Source organism: Chiloscyllium plagiosum, unplaced genomic scaffold (assembly GCF_037043375.1).
Source record: "Chiloscyllium plagiosum isolate Xiang-an unplaced genomic scaffold, Cpla_swu_hap1 HiC_scaffold_30, whole genome shotgun sequence".
Lineage (NCBI taxonomy): Eukaryota > Metazoa > Chordata > Chondrichthyes > Orectolobiformes > Hemiscylliidae > Chiloscyllium > Chiloscyllium plagiosum.
In genome coordinates this window covers 30,557,334-30,578,970 of record NW_028270168.1, presented here as the reverse complement: position 1 = coordinate 30,578,970, position 21,637 = coordinate 30,557,334, and the positions used below count along the sequence as shown (strand labels likewise).

The 21,637-nt window shown below is 39.8% G+C and overlaps 1 protein-coding gene across 3 annotated transcripts in view; it reads right to left on the bottom strand.

The window, feature by feature from the left end:
• LOC122563674 (protein argonaute-3) overlaps positions 1–21,637 on the bottom strand; it is a 141,326-nt gene that overhangs the window by 70,198 nt on the left and 49,491 nt on the right. For all 3 annotated transcript variants that reach the window (XM_087976855.1, XM_043717724.2, XM_087976856.1), the window contains 2 exons: positions 9,494–9,614; positions 4,344–4,558 (listed from right to left, as the gene is read on the bottom strand). In XM_087976855.1, the coding sequence (XP_087832981.1) occupies positions 4,344–4,558; positions 9,494–9,614 (336 nt within the window). The remainder of the gene's footprint in view (positions 1–4,343; positions 4,559–9,493; positions 9,615–21,637) is intronic.

The window sequence follows — 21,637 nt, the reverse complement described above, 5'->3', positions numbered from 1 at the left end:
CCCATTGGGTCTGCACCGACCCTCTGAAGAACATCTCAGCCAGACATCGATTCTTTGAAGTGACATTCTTCACAAAAGGAGCAGTTAGCGTAGTTGGCTGGACAGCCAGTTTGCGATACAGAGTGAAACCAATAGCGCGGGTTTAATTCCCGTACCGGCTGAGGCTACCACAAAGGACATTCTTTTTCAACTTCTCCCTGATGTGGGGTGATCTTTCAGTTAAACCACTACCAGATGTTTCTCTCTGCTGAGAGAGCAACCCTATGGTCTGGTAAGACTATGGTTTTTTAAAAATTTACTTTCACATATTGCTCGGTTATTGTGGATAATGTTATAAAGTTGAGGTTTCTCGCAAAGCTGTTTGCTCAAGCAACCTACTCCTTCAAATGTGTAAAACAGAATTTTTGCTATGTTGCCAATTTGTTTTCTAGTCGAAGTCAACAGCCACAAAATAGTGTATAATAGTAAAAGAAAGCTGTCAAGTTAAACCCTAACTGCCTTCAACAGATTCAACCAAAATGGAAAGAATAATGTATGGCAGGTGCAATCTAACTCGTGCTGAGGGAATTCAGTTTTCTTTGTATTGATTCTGAAGTCCCTCAAGTTCCCACAACTTAATCTAGTTCTTAGGGATCCAGAATGTGATAGCAAAAGAACTGTGAGCCAGTTTAGATTGCCAATTTATTTCAAAGTCCATCATAACAATACGTTCGAAGTTTACATATTCAAATTGATCCAGTGAGGGATTCATTGAAGGCTGAAGTACAGTAAAAAGTAATTTCTATATGAAGTGCATAATATCTAATCTGGATGGCACCTTGACAAGTGTAAACAATGACTCAACTAAAACTTACCTGACTGATGACAATGGAAAAGGTTGCAAAATGAAAAAATGTAAATCATTCACAGTCCTTTAACTAAAATTCAGTAATGCATTTTCATTTCTACTTGAGATTCTTCATCTTCACAGACTACACTATTCTTTTTGATCAGACAGCTGGGAAAATGCAGAAAGAGCTAAATTCACAATGGATGTTGCCAAAAGTATATCTGCTACATGAGCTGGGTTCCAAAATTCTAGGAGATTCTTCTGATCATCTTCTATAATTCTATGGGGCATTAACAAAAGTTAAGGTGGGAAATATGAAGGACCCTCTCAGATTTTCCAGGTCTGGTTTTCACAAAATAACTCTGGAATGTTTTTGTCGTATCTGACCAAGGTCTCAAATAGCAATGTTGATGTAAATGCACAATATCTCAAGATGTATGAGAATTATTGTTTAACCTAGAGTCAGGAGATGTAGAGTCAGTGTGGATAGAGCTTCGAAATACCAAGGGTAAAAAGACCCTCTTGGGAGTCATCTACAGGCCCCCAAACAGTAGTCTGGATGTCAGATGTAAGTTAAATCAGGAGCTGAAATTGGCCTGTCGCAAAGATGTCACTACAGTTGTTATGGGGGATTTTAACATGCAGGTAGACTGGGAGAATCAGGATGGTATTGGGCCACAAGAAAGAGACTTTGTGGAGTGCCTCAGAGATGGATTCTTAGAGCAGCTGGTGCTGGAGCCGACCAGGGAGAAGGCAATTCTGGATCTGGTATTGTGTAACGAACCAGAATTGGTCAGAGACCTCGAAGTGAAGGAGCCATTGGGAAGTAGTGACCATAATACAATAAGATTCAATCTGCAATTTGAGAGGGAGAGGGTACAGTCGGAAGTGACAGTACTTCTGTTGAATAAAGGGAATTATGGAGCTATGAGGGAGGAGCTGGCCAAAGTTCAATGGTGCAATATCTTAGCAGGGGTGACAGTGGAGGAACAATGGCAGATATTTCTGTGTATAATGCAGAAGATGCAGGATCAGTTCATTCCTAAAAGGAAGAAAGATCCCAGGAGGAGGCATGGGCGGCCGTGGCTGATGAGGGAAGTAAAGAAACATAAAGAGTTAAAAGAGAAAAAGTATAACATAGCTAAGATAAGTGGGAAAACTGAGGACTGGGAAGCTTTTAAAGAGCAACAGAGGATTACTAAGAAGGAAATACGCAGAGGAAAAATGAGGTACGAAGGTAAATTGGCCAAGAATATTAAGGAGGATAGTAAAAGCTTTTTTAGGTATGTGCAAGGCAAAAAAATGGTTAGGACAAAAATTGGGCCCTTGAAGACAGAAACAGGGGAATATATTACTAGGAACAAAGAAATGGCAGAGGAATTAAATGGGTACTTCAGATCTGTGTTCACTTGGGAAGACACAAGCAATCTCCCTGAGGTAACAGTGGCTGAAGGACCTGAACTTAAGGGAATTTATATTTGCCAGGATTTGGTGTTGGAGAAGCTGTTAGGTCTGAAGGTTGATAAGTCTCCGGGGCCTGATGGTCTGCATCCTAGGGTACTGAAGGAGGTGGCTCGGGAAATCGTGGATGCGTTGGTGATTATTTTCCAGAGTTCAATAGATTCGGAGTCGGTTCCTGAGGATTGGAGAGTGGCAAATGTTATACCACTTTTTAAGAAAGGTGGGCGAGAGAAAGCAGGTAATTATAGACCAGTTAGTCTGACCTCAGTGGTGGGAAAGATGCTGGAGTCTATTATAAAGGATGAAATTACTGCACACCTGGATAGCAGTAACAGGATAGGACAGAGTCAGCATGGATTTATGAAGGGGAAATCATGCTTGACTAATCTTCTTGAATTTTTTGAGGATGTAACTATGAAGTTGGACGAGGGAGATCCAGTAGATGTAGTGTACCTGGACTTTCAGAAAGCTTTTGATAAAGTCCCACACAGGAGGTTACTGAGTAAAATTAGGGTGCATGGTATTAGGGGCAAAGTACTAGATTGGATTGAAAATTGGTTGGCTAATAGGAAACAAAGGGTAGTGATAAACGGCTCCATTTCATAATGGCAGGCAGTGACCAGTGGGGTACCGCAGGGATCCGTGTTGGGACCACAGCTTTTTACAATATATGTTAATGATATAGAAGATGGTATCAGCAATAACATTAGCAAATTTGCTGATGATACAAAGCTGGGTGGCAGGGTGAAAAGTGATGAGGATGTTAGGAGATTACAGGGTGACCTGGACAAGTTAGGTGAGTGGGCAGATGCATGGCAGATGCAGTTTAACGTGGATAAATGAATAGTTATCCACTTTGGTAGCAAGAACAGGAAGGCAGATTACTACCTAAATGGAATCAATTTATGTAAAGGGACAGTACAGAGAGATCTGGGTGTTCTTGTACACCAGTCAATGAAAGCAAGCATGCAGGTACAGCAGGTAGTGAAGAAGGCTAACAGCATGGTGGCCTTCATAACAAGAGGAATTGAGTATAGAAGCAAAGAGGTGCTTCTGCAGCTGTACAGGGCCCTGGTGAGACCACATCTGGAGTACTGTGTGCAGTTCTGGTCTCCAAATTTGAGAAAAGACATTCAGGCTATTGAGGGAGTTCAGCGTAGGTTCACGAGGTCAATTCCTGGAATGGCAGGATTACCTTACACTGAAAGACTGAAACGACTGGGCTTGTATACCCTTGAGTTTCGAAGATTGAGAGGGGATCTGATTGAGACGTATAAGAATATGAAAGGATTTGACACTCTGGCAGTAGGAAACAGCTTAAAAATACGGGGTAGACCATTTAGGACAGAGCTCAGGAGAAACTTCTTCACCCAGAGAGTGGTGGCTGTGTGGAATGCTCTGCCACAGGGGGCAGTGGAGGCCCACTCTCTGGATTCATTTAAGAAGGAGTTGGATAGAGCTCTCAAAGATAGTGGAATCAAGGGTTATGGAGATAAGGCAGGAACAGGATACTGATTAGGAATGATCAGCCATGATTATATTGAATGGCGGTGCAGGCTCGAAGGGCTGAATGGCCTACTCCTGCACCTATTGTCTATTGTCAAGATATATTACCTGGTAATGTGGTAGCCCATTTTGTAATAGGACACAAAGTGGAGGAAAGGTTTTAATTACCAACATAAATTACCAATGATAGAACTTAGTTTGGACATATGCTTCCCTATATGACTATTCTCTAGATATATATGCATATATGTATGGCTCCGATTGCTTATAGTGCAACCCTGGCAGAAATGGAGGAAGACGTTATTCACTAGCTATCTATCTTTTTAGGATACACAGAGACATACAAAGGCACAGGGGAAACTAAAAGACTAATAACTCCAATAAAAAATAAGTGTGTGTGTGTGTGTGTGTGTGTGTGTGTGTGTGTGTGTGTGTGTGTGTGTGTGTGTGTGTGTGTGTGTGTGTGTGTACGTACGGTGGATTGAGAAACTGAAAACAACAATAAAAAAAATCAAGAATTTAGTAAAAAATTCAAGTTGATACTTACTTCATGGAAGGGAGGTGTCGGAGGACAACATCGACAGCATGTACAGGATTTGTGCTGAGTGGTTTGTCCAGGTCTAACCCAGGCAGCAGCTCTGGCATGCTGCGGCCTGTCAGAACTTCATGCAGCAAATGCCAGCTCACTCTTGAGACAAATTTAATCGACACCCTGAAAATTCGGTCCTTCCCTTCTCCTGGTAACGTCACCTCCAAATCCACCTGCAAAAATAAATGTTTTAAGACAACCTGTGACTTAAATTTCTTTAGCTAAGTACATAAAGATAAGTTTACTGCTAAATATTTACAAACAGAAAATTAGTCAAAAATACAAGGGCCTCTATAGCAATTGGTTATTGAAATGACATCTCATTCTTGAGATCTGAGCTCAAATACAGTCCAAACAGTGGGAGGAAAGGTATAGTCTATTTTGCTGGTTGGAAGAGATTTTACATGAAAATGGATTGGATCAATCTCAATTGATGTCACTCAACAGCACAAAATCTGTAACAATTTATGATAACAACAGTATGCAAGTTTTCAATCTGCACTTTTGATTGGTCGGTGGATTGATCTTGTGATGGCCTCTGGAGCATGCTGTTCCAAATGCACGACTTCAGGAGACTACTAAAACATTTCTTTAGAAGTAAATGACAATGTCCAAGAATGGGTGATGCTGAAATCATGCTGAACTGCATTCAGAAACAGGCCCATGTGATTTAGTTTCCATGGAGACAGAGGCCCAGATTGAAACTTACAGAAACTCAAGAGTCAAGTTCTTACACATGACCATAAAAGGAGTACTGCTGGTCTTGCTTTAGTCAAATAGAGATCATGTAGAAAAAAAGAACACAAGCTATAACTAAGATTGATGCATGTTTAGAAGAGTTGTAAAGCAGATACATTTCTGGCAACTTCCATTTGTAAAGACGACAAAGGAACATTTATAGTTTAAAGAACCAAGGGAGATTCAGAGTGGATGAATCTCACTGGGTATTGTAACGAGGTTGCAAATTATTAGTGGCAGTGGGATGTTGATTGAGAAAAAGAACAGTGAGGGAAGTCCATCTGTAAGGTGATCTTGCTGGAGAAATAATGGGAATGATGTGGGAGCAATGAGAGGAACTGTAGGTGGCACGGTGGCACAGTGGTTAGCACTGCTGCTTCACAGCGCTAGAGACCCGGGTTCAATTCCCACCTCGGGCAACTGTCTGTGTGGAGTTTGCACATTCTCCCAGTGTCTGTGTGGGTTTCTTCCGGGTGCTCCGGTTTTCTCTCAGTCCAAAGATGTGCAGGTTAGGTGAATTGGCCATGCTAAAATTGCCCATAGTGTTAGGTGTAGGGGAGTGGGTCTGGGTGGGTTGCTCTTCAGAAGGGCCTGTTTCCACACTGTAACTAGCTAATCTAATTACAGAGCCAACTAGGACCAACTTGAGTACAAGTGTTCTGTGGGTCTCTTAGATACTACACAGTGAACTTCATGTGTTAGGAAAAATTATATTGTGTAGTAGAGATATTCTACTCAAATGGGGACAAAAACATATTGTGCTATGTGTGCTATAGGTGACCTGGGAGTACTTATCACTGTAAAATTCACAAAAATAATAAAACAGGTAGGGAAGTGAACAAGTGTACAAGAAGAGTGCTAAACCTTCATTCATTCAAAGCTATTTCACAGGTAAGTCTGTGCTGAACAACAAGGAATAAATTAAATGCAGTGAGGACGTGGATTATATGGTGATCCTGTCTATAACTCCACTAGGGAATGGAAAATAGTTTAACATTAATTTTGTGTCATGTTAACTTTTTTTTAAGACTAGCCCCTATATATTCAAATTCTAAAAGCAGGGGATGTTAAGTTGCTTGAAATATTAGTAATGGTGCAATGCAAGAAAAATAGCATCTGATGCCTGACTGAATAAGGCAATCATTGTGTACCTCCTTAACCAGATTGAAGTTTGTGAAATGAACAGCACACATGTGAAGTGCATATCAGGCCTGGATAAATACAATACCAAATCAAGTATGGAACATAAAGAGAGAATGATAGGGTTATAAAGGGAAAAAGAAAGAAATTGAAAACAATTTTAATTTTGTACTTCTAAAATGTTCAGTAGCAATTAAAAGCTGAAGGCTTGAGAACCACATTTGTAATAGTTGACTTTTTGTGCCAACAGGAGTCAGTGGGTGTAATTAGAGCTGAGCACTTGTTAACATCCCTGACATTAATCCAGATTCAAGTAAAAATGCAATGAACTTGAACACGGTTTTGGAGCTTTTAAGCATTAAAATGTCCCAAAGTGCTTGAAAGAAAATTTTAAACAAATATGACTCCAAGCTGCTGAAAGAAACATTAGGTCAGATGACACCAAAAGCTTGGTTAAGAAATAGGCTTTAAGAAGTTACCCAGGTAAAAAGGTAAGAGCAGATGGCATTCTAGAGCTTAGGGCCTAGACAACAAGAAGTGCAGACGAAGTGAACAAGTTATGTTGGGAATGCTCAAGAATTCAGAATCAGAGCAGTGCAAATATCTCAGAAGGATGTGGCTAGAGACAATGAAACCCTGGAGAGATTGAACAAAATATGAACAAAGGTTTTAAAATGAAGTGTTAGCCTAATCAAGGAGCCAAGGTAGATCAAAAAACACTTGATTCATATGAAAGATTTGGTGTGAATTAAGGTACGGGCAACTCCTTTGGATGACTTCAAAGTTTTAGAGGGAAGAATAAGGGGTTCTCTCATGGGGCAGTTGTAGTGCCCATATCTCTGGACTGGGAGGCCGGGTTCAAATTCCATCTGCTCCACAAGTGTGTATAACATTTCTGAATCGGTTAATTAGAAAAATACGTTTACAATAATAAAGGGTAAAATATGTCAGGCCAGTCATGGAATAGTTCAGTCAACCAAATACACGAGGGTTTCAGTAGCAGATCAGCCAAGACAGGGGCAAAATTAGTCCATGTTATGGAGGTAGTAACAGCCAGTCTTACTGGTGGAGTGAATGAAGTCAGAAATTCATCTTTGGATGTCAATTGTAATTCCAAATTTGTGGAAGGACTGTTTAGTCTGAAGATTATTGGGAGGGAGAAAGATGGCGTCAGTAGCTAGTGAGTGGATTCTGGATTAGAAGACAGAAAACAATTTCCAGTATTGAACTGAATGAAATTTCTGCACATCCAGTATAGGATATCAGACAAGCATCCGATAATTTAGAGATTGTGGATGTGTTGAGATAACAGTTATAAAGATAGCACTGGGCATAGTCAGCATACATGTGAAAGCAAGTTCTATGCTTTCAGATAGGATTGTAGGGAGCAGCACGCACACGAGAAACAGAAGGGCCAAATGATAACCCAAACCTCATTTTCCTCCCATGTTTTTAAAACAGAATTTCAAGGATTTACAGCTATTTCATGAATAAATTATACATTTGGAATTTAAAGTAATACATTGATACCAATTTTCCCACAAACTGTGTGAGGAGCAGCAAAATAAGAGGTACAAGTGTGTAGGCCTTTTTCCTGTAATAAATAACATGCAGTTATTTTTTTTAAAAAATGGGACTGTGCACTGAAGCAAATGTCTGAATTTTAAAAGGAACATTGATAATTGAGGGAACTTTATTGCTATGTTTTTACGTTGAAAGAGAAAAAAATTATGGATTGTTTAGACTATTGTAGTGGAACTTGTAATAGTTGTTAGAATGTTTGCAGAGCAGGTTGTTGGATATAGATTAACTGGTAGCCTCTTGAATGAGGGAGAAACTTGAAGTAATATTTTCAGCTTTGTAACTGAAGAATAAGATGGTCTTGTGAAGTGGTAGTGTCCCTGTTTTTGATGTGAAGTTTCTGGTTCAAGTCCCATTATGCATTCATAATGTGGTTAGACAGTTTGAGTAGCAATCTGTAAACACTTCCAAAACCAGTCAATGGCAAGGGGGGGCAAGAAGGTGGGGCGGGGGGAATCCCTTGTCAGACCAAAACGACCAACCTCCAAACCATTCACCATCCTGACTTGGAAAATATACTGCTGTTCTTCCAGTTTCGCTGGGTCAAAATGGATCCTTCCATAATGGCATCTTGATCTACCTACAGCAATGGTTCAAAACGACAGAGTACCACCATCAAGGGTGTCTAGTGATAGGGTATAAATGATGGTCCAGCCAGAAGTGCCCACACGCCACAAGTGAATAACAAAAGGAAATAAATTGGTGTCTCTATTATTATAATGCAAAGCTCCACGCTACAATATGCATGTAAAATAATTTATTACCAAAGCAACCTGAACTCTCAGGGGCTGGTTAGACAGTTAGGGTGTGGATTAGATTGGTGCCAGTAGCATGGGGTTTGGCATTTTCAGTTTAGGTGGACACTTATCACCCATTCACTGTCCCATTCAAGTTTGTACCACTGTTTTGTGGACGGTCGCTATTCTGCTAGTGATGGGACAGCAGCACTGATTTCTGGCAATCAAAGCTGTTTGTATCATTAGGAACTTTCTCTGTTTAGTTCGTGGGCAAAAGGCATATTTCTTGTTCCTGACTGCTATGCAGAATAGCTAAATGTGAGACATGACCTAAATATTCAAAGGAAAGTGTCGTTCTGTGTGCAAGTCCCAAAGAAAATCTAGCATAGAGAGGTAGAATTTAAAAGGGCGAAGCATGCAAAACGCTACAATCTTAGGATGACCATTTTACATGCTAGACAAATTCAAGATCATCGACCATTAAAGCAAATTTGAAAATGGCACTCAATGTGGAATGATTTACCAGAACTGATGAATGAAAAAAGGCACCAATTGTTTAGCAACCATATTGTTAATTTCATAACTTAACCATTAAACCCATCTTATTTAAATAAGTCTTCTTTTGAATTAATAAATTTGCTTACTAGTGTCACTAAGAAACTGAAAAGAAAGGATAAACCAAAGTCCATAAAATAGCTAAGTGCTCACAAGCAGACTTTCAGCCACCAGAGCACTTTTGAAACTTGAAACTTTTATAAGAATTCCTTTTCTGACACAAATTAAGATTCCCAGTTAAAATAAGTACAATAATTACATGCATTCGACTTTATGTCTAGTAGTAATTAACCTATCCGTTGTATATACTGCAGAACAGGCAATAAATTTATTTAAATAAATTTGAGCAGCACTTACTCCAGTGGTGCTGACGGGAATGGGATCTGCAGTGTAGAGACTCCTTTTCCCATCATAGACAGGTCTTCTTTCTCCGAAAATCTGAACTTTAAAATGCTGGACCATAGAGTCGACTACTTCCCTACAATAACACAGAACAAGTGACAAATGAGAAAAGTACAAGAAGCAAAAAAGAATCAAAATTCAACATTCTATTTAATAATAAACAAAGCAGTTATACAATACAAGGTAATTTCTAACCCTCTTCCCATCTGAGTGAGTAACTCATATTTGTGTCAATATATAGTCATATTTCCACAGGCAACTACTTCCTGGAATGTACCAAATGACTATGGTACATGATAGCATTCCTGATGAATGGCTTATGCCTGAAATGTCAACTCGCCTGCTCCTCAGATGCTGCCTGACCTGCTGTGCTTTTCTATCACCACACTTTTTGACTACATGATGGCATAGTTAATGAGTACTAATGATCTTATTGAATCTCAGTGTGGCATCAGAACTGGAAGATCTAAAACTGATATGATTTTCTCAGTCTGGCAGCCACAAGAGAAATGCTGGGACCACAAAATATTGCCCTAACTGCTCTCAGTATGGCATACAACAATATGAGCCGAGCCAGCATATTTAAACTCGGCAGAAAAATAGCTGTCTTCCAAAGTTGCTCAGTGTGATCTCTTTCCACAACAACATGATGGGCAAGGTCAGATATGATAGGATAACATCTGGACATCTTGAGATTCATAGTGGGGTCAAAGGGAAGGCATTTGGACTGTTGACCTTTATTTCAAAGGGAATGGAGGATAAAAATAAGGTGGTCTTGCTAAAGCTAAATCCTGTCAGACCACAAATTGTTTTTGCTTCTATTTATGAAAACATACACAGGTAAACAATCCTTAATCTGAAATTCTAAAAAGCGGATAGCTCCGAAATTTTGTGGAGCGTGGAGTGTCGAGCACTATTTTGGCGCGCGAACAGGTGACCCAGCTCCACACTCACTTGAACCACATCACTCAGATGTGACGTGGCGGTGTGGCCCAGCACTGGCAGGTGACAACTGTGTCTCTGCACTCGTACTATTCACACGTGCGTCTACTGTTAGATTTTTTTTATTTCACTGTGAAAATGTCATTTGTTCTGAAAACCAAAATATTCTGAACTCTGAAAAACAACTGGCTCCAAGGATTTCAGACAAAGGATTGTGTACCTGTACCAACTTTTGGAGGTATTCTAGAGAAGGTTTACTAGGTTATGTGCTGAACTTGAATGCTAACTTATTTGTGATTCATGCACAAGGACCCCAAAAAATCACCCTGTGCTGTAACTTTAAGGTTTTCTTCATTTAATATTTAGCTCTTCAACTCTTCTGGCCAAAGTGCATAATTTTGTTTTCCCACATTAATTCTCATCTGCAAAGTTTGCTCACTCATTTAATCTATGTCCTCCTATAGATGCTCAGACATCCTCGCTACTTGACTTCCCATCTATTTTTGTCTGCAAACTTGGCAACAGTACACTCACCTGTCCCATCCCAGTCATTAACATATATTGTAAGTAATTGTAGTCCCAGCACTGTTCCCCATGGCACTCCACTAATTATCGATTGCAAGTCTGAAAAGGTCTCCCTTATCTCAGACACAGACTTCCATTAGTTAACATATTCACTACTGGGGCTAATATATTATCCCCAACTCATGGGCTTTGAATTTATTAAGCAGTCTCATGTACAAAACCTTAGTGAGCATCTTTTGGAAATTCAAATATATTACACCTGCTCATTCCCCATCGTCTATTCTACTTGTATCTTCCTCAAAGACCTCTAATACAGTTGTCAGGCAGGATTTGACTCTGACTGATTTTATGATGCATTTCTAAATGCTATTACATCTTTATAATATACATTTTCCTAACGACTGATGTCTAGCTAACTGGCTGACAGATTCCTCCCTTTTTGAATAAAGATATCGTATTGGCAGTTTTTCCACCCGCTGGGACTTTTTCAGAACTTAAGATTCTTGGAAGATTATTATTAGTACATTCAATATCTTGGGGCCATTTCCTTTAAAATGCTCGAATGCAACCTTCAGGTCCAGAGGACTTATAGAACTTTATCCCCACTATTTTGACTGGTACTTTTTTCCCCCTCTGGTGAGTTACTTTGTTTACTTCTGCACTCTCCCTCCATTTTATTTCCCCAGTCTCATTTACAGAGGTGCCCCTGTTTACTTTGGTCTCTCTTCCTTTTGGTTTATTTAAAGCATCTCTTGTAGTTTGTTTTTATATTACTTGATAGTTTGCGCTCAGTTTATTTTTTCCCTTCATTATTCCTTTCTGATCACTAAAGCTTGTCCAATCAGCTAGTTTACCATTAACCTTTGATGCACTTTTTAACAACTTGTCACTATCCTGAACTTGCCAACTAACCACGGTGGGTTTATCCCATTTCTAGAATCTTCCTTCCTCACCAACACACATTTTTGCTGCGAGTCATGGATTATTTTCTTAAACATTTGCCATTGTTTCTCAATCACCTTTTCTGTTTAATTTCATTCCCAATCCATGCCAGCCAACTCTGCCCCCAAACATGTAATTACCCTAAGTTGAGGAAAGTTATTTCCAAATCATGTTCCACACTTTCAAACTGAGTGCTGCCATGTTTCAGTCACAGTAAGGTCAAAGATGTATGCGTTGGTACAGTTATGAATGGACGGATGACAGCCCATTACTCAAGGGCATCCATATCTGTTACTAGCACACCTGCAAGCAAGACATGAAGTTGGTGGACTTGGAGACAGCTGTTAATGGATGACTTATGGAGGCTGTTTGGAGGGGCATTAGAAAAGGCAAACAGAAATAATAAATTCAGTTGGCTGACAAGATGGTTCAGAAGAAATAGAGGGAGCCATCAAATCCTGCACTCAACATTTTCTCCTTGACAAGAGATTGGCATATCCGAGGGGGGTTTCAGGGCCACATCTAGTGATGTTTAACTTATGGAACACACTGGGCAAATCATTTGTAAAACTAACGGATTAAAGTTGGCTGAATATTTATTGCTGGAAAAATACTTGAGTTTTTGTTAAGTATAAAATAGCAAACCATTTAGGAAAGCTTAAAGTAATCAAATAGAATGGTGTTGTGAAAGGGATATACATGTGAAATCATATTTGAACAAACGTGCTAGAGTTTTTTTTGAGGATATAACAAGTAGAGTTGTTGAAGGGGAAGAGGTAGATAAATTGTGGATTTCCAGGAGACTTTTAGTAGAGTACCACTTAAAGGGTTATTACACAAGCTTGGAGATCACAGAATTGGGGGTAAACTTTATGGACTGAGAATCAGTTAACATAAGTGACAGGATTAAGGAGTCTTTTTCAGGTTGGAAAGATTAACTAGTGAAGTGTAACAAGGATCAGCCCTACGCCCCTAATTATTTACAATTTATATTAATGGCTTGGAGGAGGAAGCAGAGTGGAATGTATCCAACTTTGCTGATGACACAAAAATAAGTGAGGGCATATTGATGATCGGGACATAAGGAATCTGCAAAGGGATATAAATATGTTGAGTGAGTAGGCAAAACCTGACAGATGGAGTTTAATATGGGAAAATGAGAGGTAGGTGTAATAGGCTGAAGGACTTACTCCTATTCTTAATTCTTACGTTACGTCCCACAAGATGGAAGGTTGCCGAGATTGAAGTGTAATGAGACAAAGCACCTAACTCGGTGCTACTTTTCATTCTCAGGGATAGAAATGCTGTCGTTTCAATTTATTCTTGACCAGCATTTTTACAGAACTAGTAACATTTTCAACTCTAATCTTCTGAATGACCCTCAATTTAAAAGGAAACAACGTATGCTCTGTACATCTTGTTCCAAGAAATGGAAAAATGGTCAACAGTTACAAGTCAGCGAGCCTAACTCTTCTCTGTGACCTTTCCAGTCCTACAAATCGCTGAAGTCTTTGCACTGCTCAAAATCCAGCTTTTTGTACATTTCTCCAATTTTCTTTGTTCCTCTATTCCTGGTTTGCTCCAACTTCCTCATCTTAGATTATTAAAATCTGAAACCTCCTAGAATTCTTCATAGCCTCTCTTGTATTTCTAGTGTTCTAAGTTATATTAGGTCTAAGTTCTTGGTAACACAGTTGGCGACATTTACCTTGGGCTTTCTTATCATCTATTTACAAAATTAGATCTTGCACAAACTCAGAATATCTGTGTTATTTCAAACTCCAAAGAGGAGTCATGCAGATATCAGAGGTTGTGCCTACAGCGACGCTAATTCTGGAATTAACACAGAAACACAAGAGGTGTAGGCTGTTTGGCCCTTTAAGCCTGTTTGCCATTCAATATTGTCATGGCTGATCATCCAACTCAGTACCCTGTTCCAAATTTCTCCCTATACCTTTTGTTCCCTTTAGCCCCAAATAATTATATCTAACTCCTTCTTGAAAACATTCAATGGCTTGGTCTCAACCGCTTTCTGTGGCAGAATTCCATGTGCTCACCACTCTCTGGGTGCAGCGATTTGTCATGAGGCCTGAATGCTGAAAATGTGTTGCTGGAAAAGCACAGCAGGTCAGGCAGCATCCAAGGAGCAGGAGAATTGATGTTTTGGGCATGAGCCCTTCCTCCTGCTCCTTGGATGCTGCCTGACCTGTTGCGCTTTTCCAGCAACACATTTTCAGCTCTGATCTCCAGCATCTGCAGTCCTCACTTTCTCCTGAATGGCCTACTCCACATCTTTAGACTGTGACTCGGTTCTGGACTCTGGTCTTCAAGGACCTATATACTTTATAATAGTGCCTTACTTGTCCAGAGACACAGGTGTCTACAGCAAAGAGGGAGGTCACAAAATCCATCACGTTTGTGCTCGTCTGTGGCTGAACTGTTTTAAAAAAAAAAAAGGACTTATTTCACAGCCCTGGCCTTTCCCCATGTTTATCTACTTTTCTAAAAAGAGGGCAACAGTGAATGCCTCAGACTTTCTTTGTGCCAGAGATCTCTAAGGTCCAACAAATTGCCCTGTAAAGAATGATCTCCTAACTGTTATTGTTATCTGCAATAACTATTTTAAATCAATACCACCAAAGCTAAGTTCTGAAGAAGGGTCACTGGACCAGAAACGCCAACTGTTTTTTCTCCACATACGCTGCCAGACCTGTTGAATCTTTCCGGCAATCCGAGTTTGTTTCTCTGAGTTTGTGTGGGTGCACAGCTACTCAGAGGTTTCGCACATATGGAAGAGTGACTTGATAAAATCATGAAGGGCATGGAATGGGGAAAATAGTCAAGATGTGTTCCCCAGGGTGAGGGGTGAGGAGTCCAAAACTAGAGGGTACAGGCATAAGGTGAAAGGGGAAAGATTTAAAAGGGACCCAAGGGACAACTTTTTTTAAACGCAGGGAGTGGTGCGTGTACGGAACAGATTGCCAAAGGAAGTGGAGGAGGCTGATACAATTACAACATTTAAAAGGCATGTGGATGGGTTTATGAATAGGAAGGGTTTAGAGGGATATGGGCCAAGTGCTGGCAAATGGGACTAGATTAGATTGGGATATCTGGTCCGCATGGACAAGTTGGACTGAAGGGTCTGTTTCCGTGCTGCACATCTCTATGTCTCTAATACCATTCATTACCAGAGAAAGTAATGTTTCCCTCTTCATTTCATCAAAAGCCTTTACAATTTAAATCTCCTTTTAGTCTTTTCTGCTTCAGTTGAAAAAGACATAGTAGCTTGCTAAGCAAGCAGTACCTGCTCTCAGTGGCGTTATGAAAAGAACACAGCCTAAATACTGCAGAAATCAAGAATTTGATGAGATTGGGTTTTCATTATCGTGGAGGAAAGAGATGCTGCTTTTAACCTCTAAATTGTTGTACCGGCCTATGTAAGCTTGAGGCAATATGGACTTCAAAGTTCTGTTGAATGTTTAGTGCAAGTTCATACATATAATACTAAAAATACTTGAAATTAGAAATAGATAAAACAACATAAAATAACCTAGACTATGATATGACAGAAACGAAAACAGAAACCTCTGGAGAAAATCAGGAGGTCTGGAGCTCGTCATCAGACTCAACACATTAACTCTGCTTTCTTCCCACAGTTGCTGCCAGACCTGGTGAGTTTCTCCAACAATTTGTTTTTTTGTTTCAGACCTCTGGCATCTGCAGTTCTTTGTTTTATTTTAGGATATAACAGAGCAGGTTATGTGTCTAAGCTGCAGCTTTGTGAGAGTTTGTGGACAGTGAGATTGTCCCAAGTGAACACATCTGCAGTCAGTCAATGCTTCCATTCAAATCTCTCCAATTCAGTGGTCATTTAAATGCAAACTGGAAATATTGATGGATAAATGAGAGGGGCAGCAGTACCTGGGCAGTTTGCTCTAGATAACACCTCGAGATGCAAGTTCAGAATAAAATTGGTACAACCAATAGTCTTTACTATATGCAGAATTTGGTGAGCTAGAGAAAAAAGGATTCATCACAAATGATTCTAAACAACTGGCACAATGTATTTATGATGACAAGGATAACTAGTGATGACTAGTGTGGGGACAAGAAAAAGCTGAACCACAGCACCTTGTAGCTGATGGTGGGCCGAAGAGGGGAAGCATAATGTGGCATTTGTAGGAGATTCAATAATGAAGGGAACATCAGCAGCATCAAGAAGGATACTTGATGTGTTGCCTTTACTGTGCCTGAATGAGTAACATCTTTCTTTGCCTCTCATGTACTTTCTATGTATGTACATGCAATTTTTAAATACTTCCTGGTTTAGATGAATCTGAATGAAGATTCTTCTGTTTGACTGAACAGTGACATTGATTAACTTCTTGAACTTGTACTACCATTCAATTGATTTGTAACATACAGCTTCATATAGTCATACAGCATGAAAACAGACCCTTTGGTCCAACTCGTCCATGTTGACCAGACAGCTCAATCTGATCTATTCCCATTTGCCAGCATTTGGCGCACATCCCTCTAAACCATTCCTATTCATATACCCATCCATGCCTTTCAAAAGCTGTAATTGTACCAGCCTCGGCCACTTCCTTTGGCAGCTCATTCCATAAACGCACCATTCTCTGCGTAAAAAAGTTGCCCCTTAGGCCCCTTTTAAATCTTTCCCCTCTCACCTTAAGCCTATGTCCTCTAGTTTTGGACTCCCCCACCCTGGGGAAAAGACCTTGGCTATTCACTCTAATCATGCCCCTCATGATTTTATAAATCTCTACAAGGTCACCCCCCCAATCCTTATTGTTCAACTTTGTCCCAGATTTCTTATTCTCTTTAGTTCATCTAATAACCACAATCTCCTCTGATATACAGCATGACTAATTCTGCTGAATTCAAGAATTCCTTGCTCCAGAAACAGAATGTCCTAATGAGGAGTACAAATGTACTCCCTATATAAATTGAGGACGTACGGTTACTCATGTGTTGCAGTTATAAATTTCATTTGCTGTTATACATCTAACTAATTGAACTGTTTAAAAGAAAAAAAAAAGAGTAGCATAAGCACAAACTCCCATTAGTACTAACTCTGTCCAAGATCAGGTTTTACCTTCTCACTTTATACAGATATAAGATGTAAAAAGACTCATTCCAAAATCAACGTCCAGTTGAGCATGAAACTCAACCTTTATTTGTTCACAGAATACAGTATGAGCATCACTGGCTGGGCCAGAATTTATTACCATTCCTAATTGCCCAAAGGGCACTTAAGAGTCAACAAAATTGCTTTTGGGTTTGGAGTCACATGATGGGCAGACCAGGTAAGAATGGCAGATTTCCTTCCCCAAAGGGCATTTAGTAGTGGCCTTGATTCATTAGTGAACCCATGGTTCACTAAAATGAGTTTTTGCAACAATCAAAAGTAGTTCCCTGATCATTAAACTTTTATTTTATTCTAATTTTTATTGAATTCATTTTCACCATTTAGGGATTCAAATCCATACTCCTCAGAATATTAACCTAGGGTTAATAATGACATTACCACTACACCACCTCCTCTGAAGTCAAGTTTGATTTAATTGATATCAAGGATGCTTTTCTGAATTAGTGACAGCAATTTATCAAAAGATTAGAAATGTTGGGAGCCATTGCAGAATAAGTCATACTGTCATTATAAACTTTCACTAAAGACTTCTTGAGAAAGGCACCAGAATTCCAGCATTCTTCAGTAAAATCCTATAGGTTAATTAGATACAGAAATACCATTCATTATTAGAAATTCACAGATGTCTGCACCACTTCAGAATTCAACATTCTTCCATGAAAGAAATTATACTGCAGGCAGCAGCTTGCTTCTTTGACTTGCACATAGTCTACTGAGTGCTCCAAGTTGCTGCAATGGCAATAACATTTACCATTAGTCAATGATAAATGTAGTCCTGAAGCCACCGTCAGCAATAACCCTTGCAAATGATCTTCATTTGTGGGCAGTTGGTACCTACCCAACTGTTAGGACAGCAATTTCCCACACCTGGAAGTAACTACAAACTTCATAATGTGTGCATTATACAAATAATAAACACCTTAGAATGCTAATGCTGCAACCTAATTTTCGGATCCATATGACTGTTGTATCATTGCTTGAATGAATCAAAGTGTCATCTAGGATTCCCAGAGATTAGTGCCATGCCATTCTAAGCTACTCAGTTGCCTCTAAATTGCATATGGCTTTCCATTAATTTAATTATCCATGAACTGATTTACAGTGCACTCAATTATGAAATAATATCACTAATCCTCCACTGATTTGGACAAAGACTGTTCAAGTGCTGGTAAAAAAACTTTTCAAACTAAACCTTCCTGTGACCTTTCTTCTCCAGACCAAGTAAAATCCAACTGACATAGTAGGTGGAGTCCTCATTCGAAATATTTGTTATACAGCTAAGATACTAAATACTGCCAGCCTTCAGGTCAAATTTGATATTTTTTTCAATAGTAGAACATGATATTACATGTATTGTTTTCTTCAGTGGCTAAAATGGCATAATATGCCAGATAGAAACGCAAGCAATTTTTTGTCTTGCTCTGAAATCTCTCAGTAAAGATTTTTAAAAATAATTCTGCAACACTGAACAGCTGGAGGATGCAGAAGGTTGGTTATTAAATGTAAATACCAGAGGCACTGTGGTAGATCTGGATAATCTGATGCAATGCATCATAGATTGATAGGTTTATAAATTTGATTCCTTATGTGCTTATTTGTGATCTTAATCCTGGGGTCGTGCAAAGAATTGGAATGCTCCACTCGTCAGACAGATCGATTTTTCACACTGATTACCTATAACACCAAACAAGCCTGTATTTTATAGTACTTCTTAAGCTCATTTGAGATGTAAAACAAACCATAAATTTAAAATATCATAAAGATCTTGTAAGTAGTATAGACTGTTCCTTTTACTCACATCCTAATGCCAATTATGTTATTGAGTTATTGTATTTATGTATTAAAAGTATCTTTTTTATTGCTCAGTGATGTATTACTTAAATGCCAACATCAATGACACTTCAGTCTTCTGAGCTCTACAGACAGAGTCATAGCATCCCACAATACAGACATGCCCTTTGGCTCAAACTGGTCCATCCGACCAAACCGTTCATCAACACTAATCCCATTTCCCTACACTTAGCCCATATTCCTTCTAAACCTTTCCTATCTATGTATTTGCCCAAATGCTTTTAAAATGTTGTTACTGTACACACCTCAACCACTTCCACCAGCAGCTCATTCCATATGCGTTCCACCCTCTGTGTAAAAGCATTGTCCCTCAAGTTCTTTTTTATTCTTTCCCCTCTAACCTTAAACTGATGCCCTTCAGTCCTTGATTCCCCAAGCCTGGGAAACAGACTGAGTACATTCACCATATCCATGCCTCTCATTATGTTATACATTTCTATAAGAGCCCCCCATAGTCTCCTACGCTTGAGAGAAAAGAAGTCCCCTCCCGAAAACTCAGACCCATTGAGTCCTGGCAATATCTTTGTAAATTTCTTCTGCATTCTTTCCAGTTTAATAACACCATTCCTACAGCAAAGTGACCAAAACTGAACACAATACTCCAAGTGCGCCTCACCAACATCCTGTGCAACTGCAACATACCTTTTACCAACTTCAATACTCAATATCCTGACTGAAGGTCAGTGTACCAAAAGCCTTTGTCACTCCCTTGTCTATCTGTGACTCTACTTTCTGAGAATCATACACCTGAACTCCAAGGTCTCTGTTCCACTACACCCCTTAAGGCCTTATGATTCATCATGAAACTCCTACCTTGATTTGACTTTCCAAAATGCAAGACCTCACACTTACTTATATTAAACTCCGTTTGACATTTCTCAGCCCACTTCCCCAGCTGATCAAGATCCTGCTGCAATTTCTGATAACCTTCCTCGCTGTGCATGATACCTCCTATTTTAGTGTCATCTGCAAACATACTATTCATGCCTTGTACATTCTCATCCAAATCATTGATATAGATAACAAACAGCAATGGGCCCAGCACTGACCAAAGGTACTCTACTAGTCACAGGCCTCCAGTTCAAAAAGCATCCTTTCACTATTACCCTCTGCTTCCTACCATCAAGCCAATTGTATATCCAATTTTCCAGTTCCCCCGGAATCCATGTGATCTAATCTTCCAGAGCAGTTTACCATGTAGAATCATATCAAAGGCCTTATTGAAATCCACGCAGACTACCTCTACTGCCCTGCCCTCCAACTTTTCTGGTCACTTCAAAAGAACTCTAACAAATTTGTGAGGCATGATCTTCCACATACAAAGCCATGCTGACTACTCCTAATCAAACTCTAATTCCAAATGCATGCATATCTTATCTCTCAGAATCTTCTCAAGTAACTTACCAACCACAGATGTTAGGCTTACTGGTTTATAGTTCCCAGGTTTTTCTTTGCAGCTCAATAAGGGCACAACATTTGCTACCCTTTAGTCTTTCAGGACCTCATCTGTGGCTAACGATGTTGCAAAAATATCAGCCAGGGACCTGGCAATTTCTTCTCTAACCTCTTGCACTGTTTTGGATATATCTGGTCAGGACCACCTTCATACAATCTAATATATCCAACACCTCTACTGAGAATATGGATTATCACCAAGATATGACCACTAACTTCCCCAAGTTCCAAGGTCTTCATGTCTTTATCCATTGGAAACACAGGAGAAATATTCATTGAGCACCTCACCCACCTCACGTGGTTCTACATATACATGTCCACTTTGGTCCTGGGGGGTCGCATTCTCTCCAGTTATTCTTTTTCCTTTTATATACTTAAAGAACCTCTTTGGATTCATCCTAAACTTCTCAGCCAAGGCTATCTCGTGCCCACTTTTCACCACCTTGATTTCCTTCTTCAGTAAACTCCTGTATCCCCTCCACAGCTACAGGAATTCTCTTGATCCCAGCTGCCTGTACCTGAGCCATACCTCCTTTTTTTCTGGTCAAAGCCTCAATATCTCTTGTCATCCAGGGTTTGCTATTCCTCTCAAGCTTGCCTTTAACCCTCCCAGGAAGGGATAGACCTTGAACTCTAGCAATTTCATGTTTAAAGACCTCCCACTTGCTGGAGGTCCCTTTGTCTGCAAACAAACTACTCCAATCAATACCTGCAAGCTCATGTTTAATTCGATCAAAATTCGCCTTCCCCAATTTAGAACTTGATTAGATGATTGGATTCCCTACAGTATGGAAACAGGCCCTTCTGCCCAACAAGTCCACACCTACCCTCCGAAGAGTAACCCACCTAGACCCATTCCCCCATATTTACCCCTGACTAATACACCTAACAACACTATGGGCAATTTAGCATGACCAATTCACCTAACCTGCACATCTTTGGATTGTGGAAGGAAACTGCAACACCTGGGGAAACCCACGCAGACATGGAGAGAATATGCAAACTCCACACAGACAGTTGCCCGAGGCAGGGATTGAACCCAGGTCCCTGGCGCTGTGAGGCAGCAGTGCTAACCACTGAACCACTGTGCCGCCAGTGCGGACCAGTTTTATACCTCTCCATAATTATTTTAAAATTAATAGAGCTATGATCACTGGTCCTACAATCACCCCAATGTCACCTCGGTTACCTGTTTGGCCCTATTTCTCAAG